The 17,857-nt window shown below is 62.6% G+C and overlaps 1 protein-coding gene across 1 annotated transcript; it reads left to right on the top strand.

The window, feature by feature from the left end:
• Positions 1-245: 245 nt before the first annotated feature.
• On the top strand, positions 246-17,588 carry ZDHHC5 (zDHHC palmitoyltransferase 5). The gene is made up of 12 exons (XM_085063539.1): positions 246-357; positions 5,336-6,606; positions 11,890-12,011; positions 12,331-12,488; positions 12,574-12,746; positions 12,846-12,948; positions 13,289-13,380; positions 13,462-13,594; positions 14,014-14,137; positions 14,903-15,015; positions 15,161-16,041; positions 16,346-17,588. The coding sequence occupies exons 2-12, from the start codon at positions 6,503-6,505 to the stop codon at positions 16,509-16,511; spliced, it is 2,169 nt and encodes a 722-aa protein (XP_084919665.1). The 5' UTR covers positions 246-357; positions 5,336-6,502; the 3' UTR covers positions 16,512-17,588.
• Positions 17,589-17,857: the final 269 nt, after the last annotated feature.

Below are 17,857 nucleotides of genomic sequence, written 5' to 3'. Positions count from 1 at the left end.
GTGGAGGGTCCCCGGGGGGACCGGGCATTGCCGGCCGCACGCTCCCCCCGCTCCCGCAGTGCGCAGCGCCAGGTCCCGGCCGTCCTCCGTTTCCCCCCCCGCCCTGTACCCGCGGTGGTACGTCCCGCGCACGCGCCGGGGCGCCGGCTGTGGCCCCGCCCACCGCGGCGCGAGGGCGCACGCCCGCTCCGCGTCCCCGCGCATGCGCGCCGCCGCTCCCGGGGCGGGGCCGCGGGCGGCGGCCAATGGGGGTGCGCGGGGGGGGCGCGGTGCGCACGCGCGCGCGTGACGTCCCGCCCGCTGCAGCCGCCGCCGCCGTCCGTGCCCGGAGCCGCCGCCGCGCGCGGCCTTCCGCCGGTGAGTCACGTGGGCCGCGCCACCCCGCCGGGACCCCGCCGGGCTGCACCGCCGCCCCCTCCCCGGCCCGCCGATCCCCGCGCCCTTCCTCGGGGCTCGGCCGCGGCCGCCCCCGCTCGGCCGCTGCCCCCGCGGCTCCCCCCGTCTGGCGGCTCGGGCCGTGCCCCGGTGTCCCCCCACCGCGCCGCGGACCCTCCTGCCCGGCGCCCCGGCGGGCACCGACCCTTGCCCGGCCCGGCCCTCTGACCGCGGCCCCGCTCCGCGGTTCCGCACGGCCGTCCCTGCCCGATGACCGCGGTGCTTCTGCACAGGAGCACCGCTTCCTCCTGCCCGGCTGCCGTGCCCGCGGCCCCGCCGGCCCCAGGACTCTCCGCTGGGCCGGGGGCTGCGGGAGCGGCGTTGCGGGGCCGGCGGGGAGCGGTGCCCCGCGGGCTGGGGCCGCCTCTGCGCACGGGCGCGGGTGAGCGCAGCGGAGCGGGGCTCGTTCCCGCGGCTGGAAACCGCCCGGGGCCGGGGAGCGGCCGTGGGCCGCCGCAGGGAGCGCCCAGGAAACTCGGTCGCTGTCCCGCACCCGGCCTGTGCCCCGTGCCACCGGGAACGCCTTCCCCGCGCTGTTTTGGGGCACCGGCTCTCAGGCGCTGTGCCGCGGCCGCGGGGGGACCCCTGCTCACAGCACGGCCCCTCCTCACGGCACAGTCCCTGCTCACGGGGCACGCTCCCGGCTTTGAGAGGCGCTGGCACGGGTCCAGCCTGGCCTCTCCTCAGAATTCCCGAATTCCCACACACCTGAGGTGTGCAGGTCGCCAGGCCCGGGGTTCCACCTCCCTCACCGCGCCGATTCGGGAGGGGATCAGCTGCCCCGGTGTACCCCTTGGCTCTGGGAAGTGGTTCCCCCGGATCTGCCGGCTCCCGCCCCAGCACAGAGCTGGATTTGGGTATTAGGGAAGCGGGATTCCCTGCACTAGGAGCTGCTCGGGTTTTTTGGGGCATGTAAAGTACAACCGCAGCCTTGTCTCGATCAAAGCCGAAGTTATCGTGGAGCCTCTTTCTGAGCTTAATTTAGTTGCCACCTTCCCTCCGTTGGGCCCAGGTGCTGCTTTAGCAGACGTTTATTCCCGTTGGTTCCCGAGGCTGGGAGCCCCATCTGGGGATGGAGTGGGCAGTGATTGTGTGGGTCCAAGGGGAGACCTTGAACTCCCCTCTGAGGGGCCTGTCTGGGGACATTCCCACCTGTCGCTGTGCCTGATGTCTCCTAATGCAGTGACAAGAGGCTGGGGCTGTCCTCCCTCACTGTGGGGCCCATTGGGACACGGCCTCGGTGGATGAGACATTGTTCTTCTTGCTTTGTCTGTAAAATGGGGCTAATCCCGTGTAAACCAGCGGGATGGGCTGGGGAAGGAGGATGGGAGCAGTGTAAGCCTTGGGCAGGAGATAAGCACGGAGTGATTCCAGCCTTCTGGCTGTCTGCAGTGGAATATTTCTCCATGTTCTGTATTGATCCTCCTGTACATTCACCTGGGAGAAAGGCAGATGTGCAGGATATGTCTGGAGCCAAAGGGCAGCTGGATCTCCAAACAGACATTGCTGTGCATCCTCCTTTGGAATTAGGAGCAGGGAAGTGTCCTCAGACCACCCTCTTGGGGCTGGTGCTCCAGTTTGGACACAGGGCAATGACCGGTGGGGATCTCATGCTGGCATTGCTCCAGCCACAGTGCCAGGTTTGGGAAAATTTCCACTTTCTCTGATGAATTTTGGAGTGTGAAATGTCAGTGCTGGTTGTGCAAGGACAGGGCGAGCAGAGGGAGCTGCAGAGGGAGGAGAGAATCCTTACTCCATGGATGCCCCTCACTCACGATGCCGGGCAGCCAGCTCTGGAATGGCTGTATGGAACTCTGGGATGCAGCTGATCAAAACAAAGTGGGAACAGGTAAAGCACATCCCGTCTCCCGTGGATCTGCCCTGTCTGGGAGTTGCCTCCCATGGAAGGAATTGTTTGTGTGTTTGCCCTGCGCCATGGGAACTCGGCTGGATTGGGGCAGGTCGGGAGCTGCGGATCCCGGCGAGTGACGCAGGTTTGGGAGCTGGTAAGCAGGAGGGAGCTCTGTCCTCCCCGTGCCGTGGGATCTGGTCCCAGGCGGTGGCGGGAGTCGCCTGGTTGATGCCGAGGTGCATTTCCTCCTTCCCGGGCAGGAGCAGAGCGAGGAGCTGAAGTGAGGGAGGGAATGTTGGAGACACGTGTGTCCCTATCCCAGCACAGGTGGGGAGGGCCTGTCTCATGCTCCAGAAAGGATGAGCCCTGGAGCACCTGGCTGTGCTGGGAAAGGCTGGAGGGGGTCTGGAGTAGATGAGGAGAGACGGGTGGGAAGCAGGGAAGGAGGAGCACAGGGCTGGGAGGGGAGTAAAAGGAGGAAATCAGTGAGGCTTTACAGGGCCTTGACCCAAGAAAAGGAGACGCAGGCTCAAAGAAATGGAAGGTGGAAGCAGTTGTGCTTGCATGTATCCCTAGGGAGGGAATTTGGAATTGAAAGAAATCCCCAGAAATGGAGATGAGGGAAACAGGAGCAGCTCCCGTGTATGATTGGAGGGAAACCCTGGAGAGTGGAGATGAGTGCTCCGGAGGTGGCTGAGCAGAGCGGAACTGGGAAAACACTCCACAAAGGAGGTGCTGGGATGGGAAAACCAGGTGGAATTTCTGAGGGAGAGGGAAGAGGGAGTGAGCAGTGACACAGGCACTGGGGGAGGAAGGAGCAGGGCAGGTCTAGCGGAGCAACGGGAGAGGAGGAGTTGCTGGGCTGGAATTGGCAGAGGGAAAGGAATGGGAGGCAAGAGCTGAGCCCGTGTGTGCCACAGGTAAGCAAGATGAGTAGGGGACTCTTTGGGGCAGGGAAGTCTGTGAGTGGCCTTTGTGGGTGAGGACAAAGTGGCCAGGGAGACAGAGGAGTTGGGGCAGAGGTGGAGGGAAAGGAAGGATTGGTTGACCAGAGGTGGGCAGGCTGTAGGGCTGGGAAAGGGGATGGCTGGGAAAGAATATGTGTGTATGGGAGAATTGTGGCTTGAATTAGTGTAATCTGTGGGGATTTGGGGTGGATTTTCCTTGTGTTTCTCCCGGACCCCTTGAGGATTGCAGAGCAGAGATCCCAGCACGCTGTTCTGCATTTTGACACCTTCTGCCCGGGCCTCTGCAGCAGGGCTGGGGCTGGGGAGTCCTGCGGGGTCTCAGCACGCCAGGGCGATTAGGGAGGCATTCCCGGAGCAGTGTGGTGGCTCTGGAAGCTGGGCTAGGCTTGACAGCCTCCTGTTTGATGAGTTGAGGAGTTATTCCGAGCACAGGCGGCTGGAGCAGGGATGCATTTGCATCGCTTCTCGCTGGTGTATCACTAATGACAGCGCTGGGGCTCTCCCCTTGTCCCACGGGTACCTGATTCCATGGGGAGCTGGCTCTGGCACCCACTGCTCTGCCGGGATCGCCCCGTGGAAGGGCTGGAGTGCCTGGATCTGGCTGGAAGGGCTGGGGCAGAGCAGGGCCGCGAGGCGCACGCCCATGGCGCCCTGTGAGGGCAGGGTGGGGATCTCCGGAGGAGGAATATCAGGGAACAGCTCCTTCTGCCTGGCAGCGCCTGTTTGAACCCGAGGTGTGGCCGTGCCTCCATGGCGGAGCGTTCAAAGGGCCTGGCCGGGTGCTCTGGGAGCAGATTGCTCCTGCTAAAGCAATCAGCCGTGATGTCAGGCATGGACTTCCGATAGCCCATGCCTGGAACTGCTGTTGGGCTCGGCTCTGTGGGGTGTTGGGCTCTTCCCTGAACGGGCAGAGCGGGGCTGGGGAGCTGTTGCTCTCCAGGGAGCTCTGTCCTGCCACGGAAAACAGCTTTCCCTGGTGTTACTGTTCAATTTGCTCCACTTGGGAGCTGCTGCCAGGTGAAACCTGCACATTCCCGGATGGGCAAAGCATCGGCCCCACGTTTCCTCTCACTCCCAAAGGCAAGGAAACCTTGGGGTGGGAAGTTGAGCTTGGGTCCTGCAGAGGCCAGGTGGTGGGAGCGGCTCCTGGGTGAGTCAGCCGGGGTGGCTGACGCTGTGAGCCGGGACTGAACCCACTTAATGGTAGCATATCCTTGTCATTAACCGTGCCTTTAATTGGGTGCCGCAGCTCTCCCAGCCTTCACCTGCGTTTAGTCAGCGCTACAGAGTTCCCTGCCCACCCCGAAGGAAAAGCCTGGGGAGGCAGAGAAAGCTGGAAGGGAGAAAGGAGTGAGTTGTAGGCTCTGCTTGGACCTGCGGTGCCGCGGAGGCAGTGAAGGGAGGGTGGGTGACAGACGGTGACAAGCTGAGGAATGGTGGCTGTAGCAGCAGGAACTGGTGGAATATGATGGATGATGGGCTTGTGGCTGCTTGAGGGAGTTAAAGGCCATGGGCAGGGACACTTTCCACTATCCCAGGTTGCTCCAAGCCCCATTCAACCTGGCCTTGTACACTTCGAGGGGTGGGGCAGCCACGACTTCTCTGGGCAGCCTGTGCCAGGGCCTCACCACCCTCACAGGGAAGAATATATCCCATCTAACTCTGAGCTCTGTAATTTCAAATCCACTCCCCCTTGTCCTGGCACTACAGTTGCTGATGAATCCAGAGCTGCAAAGGCCACCTCAGATCATGGGATTGGTGTTTTCCATTAGTCTCTCCTGTCTCCTACCCTCCAGGGAAGGGGGTGAGATTCCTGGTTATCTTTTCTTCTGTGGTCTCCACCTTCACTTGCTGGCACTGGGATTTGAGCCAGAGCTGCAGGATGGATTTCATGGGGTCCCTCCAGTCCTTCAGGGCTCGGGGTGGGTTTCTCAGAGGTAAAGGGGGTGGCTTGGCATTCCTGCAGCAGCCAGTGCCTCTGGGCTGGGACAGGAGACGCCGTGGCTGGACTGCCATGGCTAATGACAGCTGGTTCTGTCCCTTCTCTCACCATGCTAATTTCTGTTGTTGTTTTTTCCAGGTGAGCTGTGGTGCACCAGACCTCAAGTTTTAATGGTTTTATGTAGTTTTTTTAAAAAGACGGATGGATGAATGAAGAAGGATTTTAGCAAAGGAAGGGGGAGGGGAAAATGGAGCTGTTTGGAACAAACTGAGATTTTCCCCCGCACTGCGTGGGCCATGGGTGAGACAGAGCTGCTCAGCACCACTTCCACCCTTGAGTGTCCACTGGGGTTGTAAAGGTGCTCCCTGAACGCACCCTTCCCATTCACCTGCTGGGAAATGGTTGCTGCAGAGAAGATTTGATGAAATTCCTGTCACTTCCCAATCGCCAAGTGGACACAGAGTCCGTGGAAGGGCCCGGGGGGTCAGGAGAAAGGAGCAAGTAGGAAAACCCACAATCCGCCAGACCTTCCCCTCCACCCCCCTCTAAAGAAAGGATTTACAGCTCAACCTTGCACCAGCTGTTCCTCGGCTTTAACAGACAAGAGAGAAATAAATAAAATTAAACGGCCACCGCCAGCCAGCCCCGCATCCTGGTGAAATCAGGGAGAGTGTTTCCGTGACCCCTCCAGTGAGGGGAGGAGGAGGAGGCACGGCAGCGCTGTGAGGAAGCTGGGATTGCTTGGAGACCACCCCCTCCTCCCGTGTGGCACCGGGGGCTGCGCCACCGCAGAGGCGGATTAAAAAGGAGAAGTGGCTTCCCTGAGGCTCCCAGAGTGGCTTTTTTGCAAGGAGTTTGCTGATCCCGTGCTCTTCCCAGGGTGCTGGCCTGGTGGGAAGCGCCCTGCCTGAGCCTGGGGACTTCCCTCCTCTCAGAGCGTGCCTGTTGGAGTCCTGCTCCTTGTGGGCTGTTGGCTGGACTGAAGATCAGAAGGGCTCTCAGCATTCCTGCTCCAACAGTTGTTCTAAACCCAAATCCCCTCCTCTGTTCTGAGTTTTTAATGTTTTTAACCCTCCTACCCTGTGCCCGTGAGCTCTCGCAGGGCAGAGCGTAGGGTGGGCTCCTCTCCTGGGCCTCCTGCTGCAGAGCCTTCTCCGGACTGTCGGCCCCGCTCAGAGCTCACCCCGGAGCAGGCGCGGGGGCCGGGTAGGGGTCAGCCCCTGTCCCCCTCCCCTTCTCGTCCTGCTCTGACTCCCCTGGGGCCTGGGCTATGCTGCGGGGCGGACCCCCCACCACAGCTCCAACATGCCAGCAGCCTCTGGAAAGAGATTCAAACCCAGCAAGTACGTCCCGGTTTCCGCTGCTGCCATCTTCCTAGTGGGAGCCACCACCCTCTTCTTCGCCTTCACGTGAGTCCCAGCTGCTCAGCCAGAGTGGGGAGGGCCAGGGGGGACAGGGGAGAGGAGTTGGGATTTCCTCACAGAGGGAAAGGGGATATTGTTCTCCGGGTGCTGCAGCCACAGTGGGAGCCGTTTCACTCCTTGAGTTTTCCCAGGGGCAGCTGTGTGCTGGGGGTCCCAGTGAGGTACCACTCGGCTCCAGGGCAGCTGTGCCGGGAACTGGTTTGTGACCTGTGGGTGGAAAATGCATGGATCACTTTCTCCCTTGGAGCCAGGCGAGGTGGATTGGTGGACTGGGGCAGGACACGTGTTATCTTTAGTTTCATAATCAATTTGTGAGCCACAAAGGAAAGTTCAGGGAGGAGAACTCTGACCCCTGTGCAGATCATTTGCTGTGATCTGTCCTCTGCCCTGGGGCAACGAGGGTTCCATGTCCTTGGAGGTGGCCAGCAGGTCACTGGGGCGTTGGGGAGTCTGGCGGGGTGGGAGATAGTGACATCCGTGGTGACTTCCCTGGGCTGCTGCTCTTCCCTGCCCGGTGACACGTGCCTCGGTGACGTGCTCCGGGGGGTGGCAGGCGGGGGGGCAGGACCTCGGGGTGCTGAGGGAGCCTGGCAGACAGTGTCTCAGCCAGGCTGGCACTGTGGCATGGTGTGCCAGGCAGGAATGCCGGAGTGCGGCCGCCGGAATAGCTACCAAATCCCGCAGGGAATCCCTGGGGTCTCAGTGAGGTTGTGTTTGGGGTCGTGGCAGGGTGCTGGGAAGGGGTGCACCCTCTGCTACAGGCAGCCTCTCCCACTCCCTGGGGTTCTCCTGCTGGGGCTGCAGGGATCAGCCGGAGCTGCGGGAGGCCAAAGGGCTGGGTGCTGTGGCTGCTGCCACTCCCTGGGATGGAGCCATTGGTGGTGGGAAGGTCACAGTGGCTTTGCAGCCACAGGGCAGGGACGGGGAACTTGACGAGTGAAGAGGGAAGCGGGTTTGGTTCAGCCTGTCCAGCGTCCGGTGCAGCTGGTGGTGTCACTCAGCAGGGCGTGGCTGTCCCCCACTGGGACACCGAGTGGTCACCAGGCTCCCAGGCTCGGGGTTTGGCTGCTCCGGGCTGCCAGGTGCCTGTGGAAGCTGCTGACTGTTGCTCCTGCGCCAGGGGGATGAGGGAAAAGCGCAGGGAGCGGGCAGTGCCCTCCAAGCAGTGTGTGCCACTCTCTGTGTGACCCGGGGGGACAGGCTGGCTGCTGGACAGCCAGACCCCAAGCCCATCCCAGCCACGGGTGGGAGCAGCGCTGGGAGCAGCCGCTTATCAGCGGGCAGTGAGAGGCAGCACTGCAGCCGGCGCCGCGGAGCAGGTTTGGCCGGGGCAGGAACACCTGGGCAGGTCGCTGTAATTGCAGGTCAGCGATGTTGTTTATCCTACTTCAGAACTTCCCATTAAACCCCGGTCACAGCATTCACTCGGGGCTCAGCCGCAAGGGAGCTGCGCTGCTCCCGGCAAGATGCTTCCCTTGGGACAGCGTCCGCCTGCCGCTGGAGTGGGATGGCAGGGACATGGGGCTCGAGGTTCACCTCCTGCATAGTGCTGGGGGCCACTGTGCCCCTTCCCCACCTGGCCAAGGACAGCCAGAGTGGCTGCCAACCCCCTTCCTGCTGTCAGCATCCGACCTAAGGCTCGTCGTTTGGAAAGTGCAATGGAATGATGGGAGGACTCTAGGAGGTCTCCCCAGACAGGGAGCAGCCAGGGCTTGGCATGGCTGTTAAGGCTCCAGTTGTGTTACTTCCAGCCTATCCACTGGATGCCTTTTGGTCCATCCAGGATTTGTATCTCTGGGCCAAGAACTCTCTTTGATTGATTAATTTAATTAGGAGCTGCTGCCGAGCACATGGCCATGGAAATGAGGCCGGTTGCACTGGAGGGGAGGGCCAGTAGGAGAGGGGATGTTCCTGCCTTCCCCTGCAATGAGTGCGGGTCCCAGGCTTGCTGGGCTCTCAGGCAGGTGCTGATTCAGAATGGAAATTCCCCCATGGGGTCTGTTTGTCCATTCCTGCATCTCCCTACTGGCTTGGTCCCAGCTTCTGGTGCAGCTGGCTCTCAGGTTCCCTGTCACCTCCCTGGGGCTGGCAGTGCAGCTGGGATACAGTGCTGTGCGTGCTCCCAGTCGGATCCAAACTTGTGTGAGAGTCAGGGTGAGCAGGGAGTGTTTGTGCCAAGCCCTTGGAGAGCTGGAGAGCCCATGGGTCGCAGCCCCAGGGAACAGGCAGGCAGGGAGAGGGCAGGGGACAAGGGGCTGGGGAGGGGACACCAGCAGGGAGGGACAGGCTTCTCCAGGCATGACTGGTGGCAAAAAGCCCGTCTGGCATCCCCGTGTGACTCATGGTGCCCGAGGTTCCCCGATTTCTCTCATGTGCTGCCAGGGACAAGTCCCAACAGCTCCTCTGGCCATGGGCGTGTTGCTTCCCGATGCCAAGGGGGAGCCCAGTGGGTGCTATGGGGCCTGCGTGGCTGCGATAGTGAGGAGCCTCCCTCGTGCTCCTCCTCTCCTGTGTGTGCCCCCTGGGTCGAGGCAGGAGAGCAAAAGGCAGGAACACATCACTGTCCTGATCAGGAGGTTCCCTCAAGGATGGGTAGAACCTTTGCTCCCTGCGGAGGACCCTCCCTTCTGCAGGCGCGGTTGGTTCCCCGAGGTGACTCCCTGGCTCTGGGGTCATCAGCATGATGCCAACGGGTGGTCTGGCTCTGTGGGGATTCCCAGCTCCCTCCCTTCCACAGCACCAGGGTCCCTGGGTGTGGGGAAGCCAGGAAGGCATCGGGTCCTGGTGTTCCCTGGGGAGGGTGTTGTGCCTGCCCTGGCCTGTGAATTCCACCCTTGTCAGTGTGTCTGAGCCCAGGGACCTGCTGGGCACTGTCCTGCCCTGGGAACTCTGTGTCCCTCCGGGAAGGACTGGCTGCCCAGACAGCACAGAGGTGTTCCCTTCCCCCTGGTCCTTCCCTTTCTGCCTGCCCTGGAGCTTTCCAAGGCAGCTGGGTCCTTCCCTGCCTCCCTGGGCTCTGTCTCTCGAGGATCCAGGCCGTGCTTGGCTCAGCCTGTCTGTTGGCTGTTGCCTATGTGGGATGACTGCCCGGGCATGGGTCTTCCTGGCTCCCCTCCATCTCCTTCAAGCAAAGGTTTGGGCTGGGATTTCCCTTCCTGGAGAGAGGAGCTCCTGCCACAGGGTTTCTGAAAGGGCATTACCCACTTTTAGGGCTCTTCTGAGCTCCCTGCCTCTGTCTGTCTGGCAGAGGGGAGGGCCAGGGAGGCTCTTCTCCCTGTGAGGAGCTCAGCTCAGAGACATGGGATCCTTGGTTCTGGTGTGTCCTTCTCACTCTAGAACACCCTGACAGGAGGATGTAGCCAGGTGAGGTTGGGCTCTTCTCCCAAGGAACAAGTGATGGGACAAGAGGAAGTGGCCTCAGGTGGTGCCAGAAGAGGTTTAGTTTGGATGTTAGGGAAAAATTCCCCGTGAAAAAGGTTGTTCAGCCCAGGGCAGTGGTGAAGTCCCCAAAAAACGTGGCTGTGGCACTTGGGGGCATGGTTCAGTGGTGGTGTTGGCAGTGCTGGGGGGGCAGTTGGACTCAGTGATCTTGGAGGGCTTTTCCAACCTGAACAATTATGTGATTCCGTGGTTCTGTGATTCTCCCGTTGCTTGGGTTGTGGCCTGGCACTGTCACGTAAGGTGCTGTGCCTTCAGCGCTGCTCTCCGAGGGTTTTGGGGCACAGATGGGAGAGGCCTCCTCCTCTCCACCCGGTCCCAGCTGCGGAGAATCCGCCTGGCCGACTTCCAGCAGAGGCGGCAGGGCCAGCACTGCCGGTGCGCGATGAGCCGCTCCCCAGCCCGGGGCAGAGCTCCGGGGGGCCGGGCCGGGAGATTCCAGGGCTGGGAGATGCCGGGACCGGGAGATGTTGGCCCGATATGGAGTAGGGAGGCAGTGCCCAGGGTGCCCGGCAGGGCAGCTCCTGAGGAACGCAGGGGAAAGAGGCGTTGGGGAAGGTGGTTTGCAGTAAAAGCTTGTCGAGATGTGTGGGGTCTGAAGGGGCCAGAGAGGAGGAGGAGGAGGAGTGTGCTGTGTGGCTTGGCCTTGCTGCACTCCTTGCCAGGGATCTCTTGCAGCCAAAGGTCTGCCCTCCTGATCTCATCCCTGTGCCTGGATGGGGACAGCCTCAAGCCTGGCCTGTGAGGGCAGGTCCCACTGATGATTCCCACCCTCCCTGGGGCACGGAGCAGTGCCCTGCCCACCTCACCCTCCGCCCTGCCAGGTGTGTGCCAGGCAGGCGTGTGCCGGAAAGGTGGGCCTGCTGCTCCTGCCCTGCCCAGGACAGCCCCAGCCCCTCACCCCCGGGTGACCCCCTGTCCTCCTCAGGGCCCTGAACTGGGACAGAGCCCTGCACCAAGGGCTCATTCCCAGCTGGAGCCTTGCCATGGCTCCCTGAGCTGCCGTGACAAGGACAGGGCTGCCTCGCCCAGCGATGGGACCTATCCCCGCGGGTGGTAGTGGAGGAGGGGACAGGGCCAGTGCCTGCCCCTTCACCCCAGCCTGTGGGGGATTACGGCGCTGGCACCATATGTCACCCTGCCCGCCCAGCCCCGCGCTGCTCCGGCCACCTAAATCCATCGGCACTTAGCCCAGCGGGGGGAAGAGAGGGACAGATGCTGCCCTAGATCTGTGGGATTAAATCCCAGCAGCAAAGCAGATTAGGGAATTATGCTGGCGCCTGCAAGGGGGAAGCCCGCTGTCCCAAACCCGCCTGCTGGGGCAGGAGGGAGCAGGGTGATTCCCTCACTGTGCTCCTGCGGGCCTCTTGGAGGAGCTGGGTGCTGGCTGGGGTCTCGTGTCCCACTGGAGCTGTCACCAGGATGTGAGGAGCATGAGTGGCTCTGGAGGCACTGGAGCTGGTGCTGGTTTTGTGTCCCCTCACAGGGTTCCCTCTGCCTCCAAGCAGCTGGTGGGGCACAGGGAGGACAATGTACAGGTGCTTTCTGGCAGGTTCCCTAGGTGCCCCCATGCCATCAGCCTGGGTTTCCCTGTTCCCAGCACCACTGCTCTCTGGGACCCTGCAGTGGGGACTCAAAGGGGAATTATGCTCCCTGATGGATGCCTGGAGTACATCCCATTGTGGCCCCCAGGTGCTCCCCAGGCTGGGGTCAGACTATGCTGTAGAGGTGGCTCCAGTTTGGGTGTGGAGTGCAGTGGTGGGAGCTCTTGGGAGGGTGGGAGTGACATGAGTGAGGGGTCTGAGGGTCTCACGGCTGCTGTGCCTGCAGGTGCCCGGGGCTCAGTCTCTACGTGTCCCCAATCATCCCTGCCTACAATGCTGTTGTCTTCCTCTTCGTGCTGGCCAACTTCAGCATGGCCACCTTCATGGACCCAGGCATATTCCCACGAGGTGAGTCTGGCTCTGGCTGGGAAGAGCTGCCTTGTTTCACCCTTCCTCCGAGGTAAAGGGGATTTCCAGATCCCAAAAGGCTGGTGAGGAGGCCTCCTCTCCCTGCCTGTTGGGATTGGGCAGTGATAGGCGCCACAGGGATGGCAGCTCTGGGTTCAGCACCCCATGTTGGGTCCCCGGGGCTCAGACAGTGCCAGGGTTCTGGGGCAGGGCCTGGGAGAGCCCCCTGGCCTGTGTTTGGGGGTCCCTGGCTGGCCCTGTGCCAGGTGACAGAAGGGGCTGGCTGGGCCCTGACGCCATGCCGGGGTGTCCCCGTCAGCTGAGGAGGACGAGGACAAGGAGGACGATTTCCGGGCCCCGCTGTACAAGACGGTGGAGATCAAGGGCATCCAGGTGCGCATGAAGTGGTGTGCGACCTGCCGCTTCTACCGCCCGCCGCGCTGCTCCCACTGCAGCGTCTGCGACAACTGCGTGGAGGTGAGGAGCTGCCGGGGACCCCGCCAGCCCCACGTGGGGCAGGGAGCCCCTGGAGCACCCCCTCACCGTGCCCCATCCCTGGCAGGAGTTTGACCACCACTGCCCCTGGGTCAACAACTGCATTGGGCGGCGCAACTACCGCTACTTCTTCCTCTTCCTGCTGTCGCTCACCACGCACATCATGGGCGTCTTCGGCTTCGGGCTGCTCTACGTCCTGTACCAGGTGGAGGAGCTTTCCGGTGTCCGCATGGCCGTCACGTATCCTCCCGGGCAGTGGGAGCGGGCAGGGGGTGGTGGGGGCAGGGGGTGGCATGGTGCCAAACAGGACTGCGGCTGCTCCTTAGCTGGCTGTGGCAGGATGGTGGTGATGTGCGTGGCTGGGCTCTTCTTCATTCCCGTCGCTGGCCTGACGGGCTTCCATGTGGTGCTCGTGGCCAGGGGCCGCACTACCAACGAACAGGTATGCATGGAGGGCTGGCAGCTTGGCCAGGCCACCTATGGATACATTTTGGGGTTTCCTGGGACAGGATGGGTGTGGACGGGCTGGATTGAGGCAGGGGGAGACCCCTGAACTGGGGAGGTAGAGCACAGGGTGGCTGAGGGGCAGGTGCATCCATGGGGATGCAGTCAGAGGATTGAGCCAGGCAGGAGGTGAAATTGAGGAGACCCTACTCCGTCATGGGTAGTTGAGCACTGAAACAGGGACTAGGAAAAGGGGCAGGATCTTGGAGCACCCCCTTCTTGGGTGGTTGTCCTGAGGATGCTGGCATGGCTGACTGTGACATTCCTTTGTCCCACAGGTGACAGGCAAGTTCCGTGGGGGCGTCAACCCCTTCACCAACGGTTGCTGTAAGAATGTCAGCCGGGTCCTCTGCAGCTCCCCGGCCCCCAGGTGAGCCCGGGCTCTGCATCCATGGAAAAACTGCTCCACTGTGGGCTCCAGGCCATGACCTTCCTCCTGCCCCCTCCTCAGGTACCTCGGGCGCCCAAAGGCTGAGCAGACGGTGCTGGTGAGACCCCCGTTCCTGCGGCCCGAGGTGTCGGATGGTCAGATCACTGTCAAGGTCATGGACAACGGTATCCAGACAGAGCTGAAAAGGACGAAGGTGAGGAAGGTGGGGACCAGCGCTGCCTGCGCTGGGGCCCTCCACGGAGCCCAGGGGTGCAAGCCTGCATCCGTGAGTAGAGAACCGAGTGAGCCTGGTCACATTCCCTGCCCCCCTCTGTGTCGTCTTGTCCTATGTCCCTGTGGGATGGAAACTGTCCCCCTCCCATGTGGCAATGACCACATGAGGCTTTGCCCCCTCCATTACCCCCACTGGTCCCATCCTTCCCCACACAGCACCCTCTGGAGGTTCCTCCTCCTTGGCACTTCCAGCACTCACCCAGGGCATGCGCCACCCCCTGTTCATTCAGATGGCCCGGGATGCAGCGGGAGCCCCCAGCGCCGCTGCCCAGGCCCTGCCTGCCCAGGGGGGCTGAGGCCTCGGTCTCCCCTGACCCCACCTGCGCTTTGTCTCTGCAGTCCAAGGGGAGCCTGGAGGTGACGGAGAGCCAGTCTGCTGATGCCGAGCCGCCACCCCCACCCAAGCCCGACCTCAGCCGATACACGGGCCTGAGGACACACTTAACCCTGGCCACTACCGAGGGTAAGGAGGGCACCAGGGCCCTGGCAGCCGCTGGGAGGGGAGCCCAGGGCTGCACCAGGCAGGCCAGGAGCCAGGGCTGTAGGCAGCTTTAATAGGCTGCAGGGCAAACCCGGAGCACATCAGTATTCCCGGGCTGGTGTACGCGGCCCCTCGCACTTGGAGAAGCCTGCGGGATGCTCACAGTCAGCTCTGCTCTGCCGGAGGCTGAGCCGAGCCAGCGCGGCGCTGTCCAGAGCCACTGGGATTTGTGCCTTGCAGCCACCATGCTGCCAGGACGGAGGAGGAGAAGTGGTGGCAGGCCCGGCTCGGCGGCACAGTGCGTCTGCGGCCGGCTCCGTGTGGGCCTGGCCAGAGGTGGGATGTGATGGGAAGAGCCTGTGGCAGCTGCTTCGCACAGCAGCTGGAGACCCCGCAGCTCTCCCGGCCTTGGCTGGGCTCTGCTGCCCGGCCCTGCTGCCCGCCGAGGGCTGTGGTTTGTGTGTGTCCCATGGAACGCCCCAGCACCCCCGTGCCGTGCACCCCCAGGGTGTCACCCAGCCGGGGTTGCCGCAGGGGCACGGAAGTGCCAGCCCCACACACGTGGCTGTGGGGACACCCCTTCCTCCTGCTCCATCTCTCCCGCCCCGGTGCGCCTCCCCTCCAGCCCGTCCCTCCTCCCCGGTCTGTCTGCCCCAGGCTCAGAGCTGGTTCTCAGGCAGGGAGGGTGGGGCTCAGTGCGTTCCTTGCCTGCAGCCACCCTGAGCGTTTCCTTCTCTCCCGGCGCAGACAGCAGCTTGCTAGGCAAGGACAGCCCCCCGACTCCCACCATGTACAAGTACCGGCCCGGCTACAGTAGCAGCAGCAGCTCGGCAGCCCTGCCCCACTCCACCAGTGCCAAGGTAAGGCCGAGCTGCGTGCGTGGGACCAACCCCGGGGGATGCGACCTCATTCCTAGCGTGGGGAGGGTTTAGGGTGTGCGTTGGGAGCTCCGTGAGGCCCTGTGGTTATTCTGTGGGTGGTGACTGCTGGCTGTCTGCCCCTCAGCTGAGCCGAGTGAACAGCCTGAAGGAGCCCAACTCCATCTGTGACAGCGGCCACAAGCCCAGCTATCGCTCGGAGCCGAGCCTGGAGCCCGAGAGCTTCCGCTCGCCCACCTTTGGCAAGAGCTTCCACTTTGACCCTCTCTCCAGTGGCTCCCGCTCCTCCAGCCTCAAGTCGGCCCAGGGCACGGGCTTTGAGACGGGCCACCTGCAGTCCATCCGCTCGGAGGGCACCACCTCCACCTCCTACAAGAGCCTGGTGAACCAGACGCGCAACGGCAGCCTCTCGTACGACAGCCTGCTCACACCCTCCGACAGCCCCGACTTCGAGTCGGTGCAGGCGGGCCCAGAGCCCGAGCCGCCGGTGGGCTACACCTCGCCCTTCCTGTCGGCCCGCATCGCCCAGCAGCGAGAGACCGACCTGCACGGCCGCTTCGCCAGCGCCGCCTCCCCCAAGCACGCGGTGCCACGCGAGCCCTCGCCCGTGCGCTATGACAATCTCTCCCGCCACATCGTGGCCTCCATCCAGGAGCGGGAGAAGCTGCTGCAGCAGCCGCCGGCCGCGGGCCGGGAGGAGGACGCGGGGCTGGCAGACTCGGGCATCCAGTCGACGCCGGGCTCCAGCAACGCCCCCCGCACCAGCTCCTCCTCGGACGATTCGAAGCGCTCGCCCCTGGGCAAGAACCCGCTCACCCGCCCGGCCCTGCCCCGCTTCGGCAAGCCTGAGCCCCCGCCGGCGCTGCGGGTGCGCTCGCTGGGCTCCCCCGACCAGCCCGCCGCCCCCCACCTGGGCAAATCCGTGTCTTACAGCAGCCAAAAAACAGCCTCTCAGGCCGGTGGCCCCGAGACCGAGGAGGTGGCCTTGCAGCCCTTACTGGCACCAAAGTGAGTACTGTGATGGCACAGGGGCATCTGTGGCGTGTTGGGGGCAGACCCTCAGCCAGTGCCCCTCCAAGCCCTCGGGGCAGCAGAACACCCCTCTCTGGGGAGAGATGCTGGGAAAAGCCGGAGAAATCTTCCCGCTCCTCCTGGAACAGAGCAGGTGCCCCCCATACCTCTTTGGTCACCCTACAGGCCCCTTGAGATCTGGAGTGGGTGCTGCTGGTCCCTGGGGAGGGCAAGGCTGTGGCAACGCTGGGTACTGGTGACCTGTCACTCCTGACTCCATGTCCTTGCTTCCTTCCTGCAGGGATGAGGTGCAGATGAGAACAGCCTACAGCAAGTCCAACGGGCAGCCCAAGAGCCTGGGTTCAGCCTCGCCGGGCCCGGGGTCAGTGCCCCTCAGCAGCCCGACCCGCGGAGGCGTCAAGAAGGTCTCGGGCGTGGGGGGCACCACCTATGAGATCTCGGTATGAGGGGCAGAGCTGCCACCCCCTCCCCTCCTCCCCGGCGGCCCCCAGGGACGCGCTGTGGCTGGACGCTTGTGGACTCCCAGGAGAGCCGGGCGGGGTCCCCCCTTGCTCCTCCCTCTGCCCCTCCGGGCCGCGGGGGTTGGCACACACCCGCAGGGGGCTCGGGGAGGGCTCAGGGGGCCGCAGCCCCGGCACCGTCTGGGCTGCGCCAGCCACTTGTGGGCCTTGTGCAATCACCCGCTCGCCTGGCGTGGTAGGAACGGATTGTTTTTAAACCAGAATACTTTTTTTTATTATTATTGTTACGGATTCTATTTTTTTTCTCTTTCTGAGTTACCAGGTGTGTGTATATATAAATATCTATATATATAAATATAAATATTAAAAAAAAAAAGAAGCAGAAATTATATATCTTACCTAGAGAGAGGAAGAAACTACCCTGCTCCCCACTCAGGGCCTGGGCCCCACCTTGTCCCTGTCCTCAAAGGAGGGATGAGGGGCTGCCTCCTGTACCCACGGAAGGAGCTGTGGTAGGTGCTGTGTGTCACTGTTCCCTCCCTGAAGGGGGCCATGGGGCGCCAGGCTGCCCACCCTCGGACACTCCCCTCCCTGATCTGTGGTGTCCGCAGCCTCCAGCCCCCTCAGGGGGGCCCAGGAAGGGGTCAGCCCTCTCCCCACATCCCCAGCTCAAGCTGGCACAGAGGCCCCAGCCTCTGCCACCCACAGTTTTTGCTCTTTGTTCCCTTTCTCCAGGGGGTGTGGTTGGGGGGTTGTTGGTTTTGTTGCCTTTTTTTATTTCTGTTAATGATTCCGAGGGGGTTTTTCGCTGTCACAGGGGTGTTTTTATTTCCACTCGCTCGGGGAAGAGGCAGGTGCATCCCCAGAAAGCAATATTTTCTCATCACATGCCAAAAAAGCGCAGCCAAGGAGCCCTGTGCTCCCCGTCCCCAAAGCCCTGCCGGCACTACCGGACTCTTTCTCTACGGCAATAGCTCCCGTGGCCCTGCACAGCCACGCCAGGGTTTTTTATTATTATCAGCCATTTTAAAAACGAGGAATAAAAGGATATTTAATGAGCCACCCCGGGGCCGTCCGTGTGCTTTGTTTGGTGTCCAGGGATGGAGCAGCCCCTCCAGGGCTCCTGATCCTCAGGGTCCTTCACCCCAGTCCTGAGGGGGAGAGGGAAGGGGGTGTGGTAAGAGCTGAGCCTGCCCTGGTTTTGGGGAGGCACCACCTTGGAGCTGTGTTTGGGCAAACTCTGCTCCCACAGAAGGTAAGGATTTGCCGGGCATGGGAAGAGCGGCTCCAGGGAAGGTGTCACAGGTGCTGGTGAGGTTCAGGATCCAAAG

This window comes from Lichenostomus cassidix, chromosome 5 (genome assembly GCF_008360975.1).
Source record: "Lichenostomus cassidix isolate B80296 chromosome 5, HeHo_3.0, whole genome shotgun sequence".
Lineage (NCBI taxonomy): Eukaryota > Metazoa > Chordata > Aves > Passeriformes > Meliphagidae > Lichenostomus > Lichenostomus cassidix.
This window is presented reverse-complemented; position numbering and strand designations above follow the sequence as displayed.